Source organism: Chaetura pelagica, unplaced genomic scaffold (assembly GCF_000747805.2).
Source record: "Chaetura pelagica isolate M959 unplaced genomic scaffold, ChaPel_1.0 scaffold369, whole genome shotgun sequence".
In the NCBI taxonomy this organism is placed as follows: domain Eukaryota; kingdom Metazoa; phylum Chordata; class Aves; order Apodiformes; family Apodidae; genus Chaetura; species Chaetura pelagica.
In genome coordinates, this window is record NW_009970235.1 from 848,879 (window position 1) to 857,310 (window position 8,432).

Genomic DNA, 8,432 nt, shown 5'->3' on the forward strand with positions numbered 1-8,432 from the left:
GCACCGCGAACAGCGGCCGGGTGAACGGGCTGAGCCGCCCGCCCGGCGCCATCGCCATGAAGGATCACGACGCCATCAAGCTGTTCGTGGGGCAGATCCCGCGGAACCTGGAGGAGAGCGACCTCAAGCCGCTCTTCGAGGAGTTCGGCCGCATCTACGAGCTCACCGTCCTCAAGGATCGCTTCACCGGCATGCACAAAGGTACCGGGGGGGGCACGGCCGGGGGGCGTCCGCGGGTGGGACACCCGGGTGATGTACCCTGAGGTGGGACACCCTGGGTGATGTACCCCTGAGGTGGGACACCCTGGTGATGTACCCTGAGGTGGGACACCCGGGTGATGTACCCTGAGGTGGGACACCCGGGTGATGTACCCTGAGGTGGGACACCCAGGTGATGTACCCTGAGGTGCTGCGGGTACCCCTCAGGTGACATATTCCTGAGGTGGGACACCCCTGAGGTGAGATACTCTTGAGGTGATGTACCCCTGAGTTGAGACACCCCTAAGGTGGGACACCCCTAAGGTGAGACACACTGAGGTGGAGCACCCACAATCTGGAAGTACATCTGAGGTGAGTCGTCCAGGTATGGGGCCCCTCTGAGGAGGGGGTACCGCTGAGGTGAAGGCACTTCTGAGGTGGGACACCCTGAGGTGGGGCACTGAGGTATGGGACATGTCTGAGGTGAGGTACACCTGATCTGGAGGTACCCATGAGGCAGGGGGATCTCTGAGGTGGGCATACCCCTGAGTTAAAGGTACCCCTGAGCCGGGGGAAACCTTGAGGTGGGGTGCCCTTAGATAGTGGTTCCCCTGAGATGGGGCACCCTGGTATGAGGTACTTCTGAGGTGGAGTTCCCTCAGTATGGTGCAGCACTGAGGTGAAGGTGCCCCTGAGGTGGTGGCACCTCAGAGTGCACCACATGGGTATGAGTCACACTGTAATGGGCACCCCTAAGGTGGGGAACATCTGAAGTGATCTAAAAGATGGGGCATCCCTCCGATGGGGGTGCCCTTGGGGTGGAAGTGCTGCTCTAAGGCGAACACACCCCTGGGATGGAGACGCCCACCAAAGGCGGGGGCACCAACCTGGGGTTGGGAGCTTCTGTCCACCTTGTGAGCACCTCGGCAGGGTTCGGGCACCGACCGGGGTCGGGGGCACCTGTGTGGCATCGGGGGCACCCACATGAGTTTTGAGCACCCCTGGAGCTGGAGCACCTCTGGAGTGGAGGCACCCACCTGGGATACAGGCGCTTCCCTGCCCGCTCCGCCTCCCAGGCCTCTGCAGGGGGGTCAGGACGAGCTGCCCCAAGATCTGGCAGCCCTGGGCAGTGTGGCACCGAGGGGCTTACACCTGCACCACCGAGATTTTGCTGGCACGCCCCACCCATGAGCTGTGGGTCTGCGGCTCGGGAGCGGGGTCGGGGCCCCCCGGGTGTCACCCGGACGGGATGTCACCCTCCTCCGCGCGCTGTCGCTGAGCCCCTGCGCCCGCTTCACCTGGACTTTCTGGGAAGCTGGAACTTGGCACCTGGGTGCCGTGCCCTTCATGCCTGTGGGGCAGCCCCCCATCAGTAAGCACCCCACAGCCTCCGAGATGTCTCCAGATGCCTCCAAAGCTGCTTGGGTGCCCCAAACGACGGGATTCACACCTTGCTGGGCCCCCTCGGCGCTTCCTCCAGCACAAGCTTCAACCGCTGCGGCCCAGACACGCGGTTTAATTGTGGACACTCCTCTGATTGAAATGGCATCCTTCCTCCTGGTGAGCCTTGGAGCAGGATCCCCCCCTGCTCCAGCCCCCCAAACTTCTCCAGAACGCCTGGGCACCATCCACGTTGTCGCCTGCAGGGGAAAAGGGGAAAAAAAACAAGCAGAGAGGAGGAAGTCAACGTGATTACGGATGGTAAACACTGGAAATTGCACCAGGACTGACGTGAGCAGCTGTGCTGACCTCCCCTTTCCACACGCAGTGGGATAATATTTATCCAGGGGGGATTTACCCTTGCTCCCTGTGAGGGCAGATGTCCCCAGCACCCTGAGGGGGGCAAGGGACCCCATCCCTTGGCATCCCCCCACCCCACTGCTGTGCTCCCTTTCCTCCCAGGCACGCTGATTGTACTTATTAAGAGTTATTAATACTTAATCAGCTGGCGGATTTAATTGTGCCAATATTAAAAATGCATCAATGTCAATTTTATTCATTAAATATTTACTTTGTTGAAGGGAAACTGTTTTGCTGCCGTTTTAATATCACTTTCAGGCGATTTTGGATGTGACCCCGGGAAATGGAGGGGGAGCCCTTGGGGAGGGAGTGGCCTGGTGGCAGCAGGGGGACCCGGGATGCTCCCATGGGAACTGAAGAGGCAGAGGGGAGAGGACCAGACCCCGCTCTCTCGTCGCCGCCAGCTCTGAGCTTGTGAGCCGCTCGGCAGCGTGAGTCAGCGTGGGAAAACCTCGCCCCAGGCGTATTCCCGGTTCCCGAAGCACCGCGATGTCTGAGTAGCCGAAACGCCTTTGCCACACCAGTCCCGTCCTGAGGAGGCTGCTTGGGACTGGGAGAAGCGTGGCAGCAAGCTGGGATGGATGCACGACCTCGACGCCTGGAGAAGGGCTTCGGCTGCAGCTTTCCCTGGAGCCTGGGGCCGGAGCTCTGCTGCCTGCATCCTGCCAGGCTCGCTGCCTGCTCTTGCCTTGCTCTTTTCCTCATCCTGCTGCTCCACCTCTTCTGTAGCAAGATTCCCCACCTCATTTCGGGGCTAAGCTCTGGCCGCAGTGCCCACCTGGGAGCTGGGGTGCCAGGGTGCTGCAGTGCTGGATGTCGGGGTGCTGGGGTGCTGGATGTCAGGGTGTCAGAGTGTCAGGGTGCTGAGTAACAGGGTGCCAGTCTCCTGGATGCCAACGCTATTAGGTGTCAGGGTGCCAGGATGTTGGATTCCAGGGTGTCAGGGTGCTGTTGTGCTGATGTCAGAGTGCCAGGATGCTGGGGTGCTGAATGCCGTGATGCCAGGGTGCCAGATACCAGGTTGCCAGGGGGTTGAGTGCCAGGGCACTGGTTATCAGAGTGCTGGGGTGCTGGATATCAGGGTACCAGGGTGCTGGGTGCCAGGATGCTGAGATTCCCCAGTGCTGTGTTGGTCCTGCTGCCGTTTCTCCGCGTGCCCGGGTCTTTGCGGCACCGCCAGGCCGGACACTGACCCCATCTCCCCATCTCCACAGGCTGTGCCTTCCTCTCCTACTGCGCCCGCGACTCGGCCCTGAAGGCGCAGAGCGCCCTGCACGAGCAGAAGACGCTGCCGGGGGTAAGTGACGGGGCGGGGGGTACCGGGTGGGGGGGACACTGTGACACCTCCCTGGGCCACGAGCGCGGGAGCCGCTTCCAGCGGCCGCAAACCCAGGCATCGATTTTCCCGCCGCCCACGTGCTGTTGCGCTTTCTGTGGGCTCCGACCTCCCGAGCTTAACAAAGTGAAAATAAATATTTAATTATTCGCCTAAATAAAAATCAATAGGGCCGACAGTTGGTTGGGGAAAGCACTGGGGCCTGGGAATATCAATCCCTGCTGCGGGTGCAGGGAACTAGCGGAGGGGGATGAGGTTGGCGGGGACGTGGCTTCCCCAGCTGCACTCTTACTGGTGGTCCTGGGTATCAGTAGGGTTAAGAGTTAACAGCCCACTGAGGCAGCCTAAAGGAGGTGTGAGGCCAGGCCCTGCCTCCGGGACAGGGGCTTGCTGGTGTCCCCTCTTTGTCACACCCCCCCTCCTGTGTGCACATGCGTGTGCAAGACGTGCAGCTGCTGTAGCTGCTCACTCCTCCCCTGGCAGAGGGTGAGCGCGGGGCGGGGGTTGTGTGTGAGCACATGCCTGCCCGTGGGCGTGGGCACAGGTGGCCCCGTGTGGGCACACGTCTGTGGGCATGTGGGGGGGGTGGGCGTGTGCCTGCCTGGCACGGAGCACATGGGGTGTGCACAGCCCTGGGCTGCCACACACACCTGGAGCTGTGCCTCCCTATAGCTGTGCTCATACCCCCATAGCTGTGCCCCCTATAGCTGTGCTCATACCCCCATAGCTGTGCCCCCTATAGCTGTGCTCATACCCCCATAGCTGTGCCCCCTATAGCTGTGCTCATACCCCCATAGCTGTGCCCCCTATAGCTGTGCTCATACCCCCATAGCTGTGCCCCCTATAGCTGTGCTCATACCCCCATAGCTGTGCCCCCTATAGCTGTGCTCATACCCCCATAGCTGTGCCCCCTATAGCTGTGCTCATACCCCCATAGCTGTGCCCCCTATAGCTGTGCTCATACCCCCATAGCTGTGCCCCCTATAGCTGTGCTCATACCCCCATAGCTGTGCCCCCTATAGCTGTGCTCATACCCCCATAGCTGTGCCCCCTATAGCTGTGCTCATACCCCCATAGCTGTGCCCCCTATAGCTGTGCTCATACCCCCATAGCTGTGCCCCCTATAGCTGTGCTCATACCCCCATAGCTGTGCCCCCTATAGCTGTGCTCATACCCCCATAGCTGTGCCCCCTATAGCTGTGCTCATACCCCCATAGCTGTGCCCCCTATAGCTGTGCTCATACCCCCATAGCTGTGCCCCCTATAGCTGTGCTCATACCCCCATAGCTGTGCCCCCTATAGCTGTGCTCATACCCCCATAGCTGTGCCCCCTATAGCTGTGCTCATACCCCCATAGCTGTGCCCCCTATAGCTGTGCTCATACCCCCATAGCTGTGCCCCCTATAGCTGTGCTCATACCCCCATAGCTGTGCCCCCTATAGCTGTGCTCATACCCCCATAGCTGTGCCCCCTATAGCTGTGCTCATACCCCCATAGCTGTGCCCCCTATAGCTGTGCTCATACCCCCATAGCTGTGCCCCCTATAGCTGTGCTCATACCCCCATAGCTGTGCCCCCTATAGCTGTGCTCATACCCCCATAGCTGTGCCCCCTATAGCTGTGCTCATACCCCCATAGCTGTGCCCCCTATAGCTGTGCTCATACCCCCATAGCTGTGCCCCCTATAGCTGTGCTCATACCCCCATAGCTGTGCCCCCTATAGCTGTGCTCATACCCCCATAGCTGTGCCCCCTATAGCTGTGCTCATACCCCCATAGCTGTGCCCCCTATAGCTGTGCTCATACCCCCATAGCTGTGCCCCCTATAGCTGTGCTCATACCCCCATAGCTGTGCCCCCTATAGCTGTGCTCATACCCCCATAGCTGTGCCCCCTATAGCTGTGCTCATACCCCCATAGCTGTGCCCCCTATAGCTGTGCTCATACCCCCATAGCTGTGCCCCCTATAGCTGTGCTCATACCCCCATAGCTGTGCCCCCTATAGCTGTGCTCATACCCCCATAGCTGTGCCCCCTATAGCTGTGCTCATACCCCCATAGCTGTGCCCCCTATAGCTGTGCTCATACCCCCATAGCTGTGCCCCCTATAGCTGTGCTCATACCCCCATAGCTGTGCCCCCTATAGCTGTGCTCATACCCCCATAGCTGTGCCCCCTATAGCTGTGCTCATACCCCCATAGCTGTGCCCCCTATAGCTGTGCTCATACCCCCATAGCTGTGCCCCCTATAGCTGTGCTCATACCCCCATAGCTGTGCCCCCTATAGCTGTGCTCATACCCCCATAGCTGTGCCCCCTATAGCTGTGCTCATACCCCCATAGCTGTGCCCCCTATAGCTGGTTGGCAGGGGGGTGTTGGTCAGGAGGGTGTATCTGCATCCAGGGATGGGGAAGGTGTTGGCAGGGGGGTGTTGGTCAGGAGGGTGTATCTGCATCCAGGATGCTCTGTGTGAGTGGGTGTTGGTAAGCAGGGTGTTGCTGCGCCCAGGGATGCTGTGCGTTGGTCTGGGTGTTTGTGAGGAGGGTGTATCTGTGCCCGGGGATGGGTCTGTGTTTGTGTGCTGGCTGGAGGGTGTATTCACCCCCACTGGGCCTGGGTGTGCGTGCTGGTGCTGTGTGCTGTTGCAGGCGTGCAGGGGGCTGTGCCGGGGGGTGTTGCACCCACAGGTGGTGCAAGGGTGCGGTTTTGCCCCTGGGGTCCGTGTGGTGGGCGGGTGTTGGTGGGGAGCAGTTGCAGCCGAGGGTGGTGGGTGTGCAGCCGTGTCGGTGGCTCAGTGAGGGTGTCTTTGCCCCTTGTGACTGTGCCCTGGGAGGTGGGTGTGGGTGTATGTGGGGTGGCAGCTGTGGGTGTGCAGGTGTGTGCATGTTGGGTGCATGTGTGCACACGCTGGGGGAAGCAGGGAAGCGTGGGTGTGCACACAGGTGTTGTGGGGGCTCCCACACCCACCGTATGGGGGTGTGCAGGGCTCGAGGGGTGCACAGGGAATGGTGGGTGCTGCTGACGGGGTGGTCTCCAGCTCTGGGTATCCGTGTGTCCACAGAGGGTTGCTGAGGGTCCCCCTCTGGGTGTGCAATGGGAAAACTGAGGCAAGGGTAGTTGTGTTTCTGCCTGGCATGGTGCACCCTGGGGTGTGCGCCTGTGGCTGTGGGGCCCACAGCTGCGGGTGTGTGGCTGTGGGTGGGTGCTCAAGAGGGGTGCAGGGGTGTGCGGGTGTAAATGGGGCTGGGGTGGGTGTGTGGCTCACGTGGGCGTGCGGCGGTGCCGGGATGGCTGTGCGGTTGTGCGTGGGTGCAGGCGTGCGGCTGTGAGGGTTTGCGCTGGTGCGGGGGAAGCGGCGGTGACCGTGGGCGGGGTGTGCGTTGGGGGGGGCAGGGTTGTGGCTGTAAGGCGTGCGGGGGCCATGTGTAGGGGTGTAACTGTTCCCAGGACTGTGTCCCCCTGCTGTGAGTTTCACCCCTGGGCTCTGTCAGGGTGACGGGTGGCTGTCTGTACCTGAGCGCCTGTCTCCCTGCACTGTCTCAGCTAGTTGGGGTGTGTTGGACCTGTTGGACCCTCTGGCTGTTGGGCATGTGGAGGGGGTGACACCGAAGAAGGAGCAAGGGCCAGAAGTGACTCTGTCCCACAGGGCAGGTCCCACTGCAGGGAGTCACCATGGGCTGGCTCTCCCCAGTGCCCAGGCTGTTGGGGGACTCTGAATTTGGGTGGGTGACAGTGCCCAGAAAAAAATCAGCAGCTGGTGGTGACCCCTCTTGGGCTGTAGCACACCAGTGGTTTGGCCATGGGGTGCTGTAGCTGGGTAATCCACAAGTGATGGGAGTGGGTAGGTGCTGGGTCACACCAGGTAGGGTCTCCTGTGACCCTGGATACATTAGTGTGTCCTTAGGGTGTGCAAGGATGGGTGGTGGGGACACAGGTGGGTATCTGGGTGCTATGAGGGGCAGATGGACAGAGTAAGGGTGCTATGGGGGGGAACTGGTGTTGGGGGGTGGATGGAGGGATGGATGTTATGGGCACTAAGGGGATGGATGGGTGTTGGGGATATGGGTGGGTGTTGGTGGATGGATGGGTGAACTGATGGGTGAATCTTAGGTGGAGATGGGCAGAAAGGTGGTTGTGTGGGTGCCAGGAGCAGGGGAGATGGCTGGGTGGTTGTTTGGGTGTTGGGAGATGGATGGAGGGCTTTTGGGCAGCCAGGGGTGTCTGGGTGACCCTGTGAGCACAGGAGCATGGAGAAGGGGTGTGGTGGGGACAGATGGACAGGTGGGTGCCAGACAGCTGGGTGCAGGGAGAGGTCTGGGTGCCCAAGCTGCCTCCCCGTGCCATGGGAGCGGGTGTAGGGGTTCACCAAGCACCCCAGGGTGGGCACGATGCCAAGGGTACCAAAGCCCCCTTTTTGGGGGGCGTCTGTAGGCCGGGAGGTTTCTCCCCGGCGCGGCGGCCCTGGGGTAGGTTAGCAGGTCCCTGAGGCCTGACATTTATAAACATCAGCCGCTCCTGGAGAATCAATACAGTTTAATAACCGGCGAGCGGAGACGGGAGACACATCAAAATGACACTCTGCGGCTCCCTAAATGTTATTCTAAATCATCCTCGCCGGGTTTATTACATTAAGCATACAGCAGTGGGCACGGGGAATTTATTCCATCAAAGGCCGTTGTGCTGGTAAATAGGACTGGTGGGTTGGTGGAGGGGGGGGGGCAGCCCCCCGAAAATGGGGTTCCCTCCTCCTGGGCATGGCAGGGATGAGGGGGGTGTTGGTCCCACAGGTCTCTCTGCTGTCTCAGCCTCTGAGGTTTGGGGTGAGCTCTGGGCAGGGGTTTGGGTGGATGTTTTGGGGACTGGTGGCACGATGGGCACCACGAGAGCAGCCAGGTGGCCCTCGGTGCCGCCCCATGGCTCCTGGGGACCCAGTCCCCTCCCTGAGCATCCCCTGGCTCTGCGCTGACATTTCTCCCCGTGTTTCCCTGGAGACGAGGTGGTTGCTGTGGAAACCTCCCTCCTCTTCTTCCTTAACCATCCTCTTCCTCGCCCCGGGGGGTGGGATTTGGTGCTGGCCTCCCCCCCCCCCGCCCCTAACCCTCG

At 60.8% G+C, this 8,432-nt stretch overlaps 1 protein-coding gene across 6 annotated transcripts in view; it reads left to right on the plus strand.

Moving 5' to 3' along the window:
* Positions 1-53: 53 nt before the first annotated feature.
* Positions 54-8,432, plus strand: part of CELF6 (CUGBP, Elav-like family member 6) — a 15,465-nt gene continuing 7,086 nt past the window's right edge. For 4 of the 6 annotated variants that reach the window (XM_010005900.1, XM_010005899.1, XM_010005897.1 and 1 more), the window contains exons 1-2: positions 57-201; positions 3,213-3,314. In XM_010005900.1, the coding sequence (XP_010004202.1) occupies positions 57-201; positions 3,213-3,314 (247 nt within the window). Of the gene's footprint in view, positions 202-3,212; positions 3,315-8,432 lie in introns of all 6 variants that reach the window. The other 2 variants (XM_010005901.1, XM_010005902.1) reach the window with 1 other exon arrangement.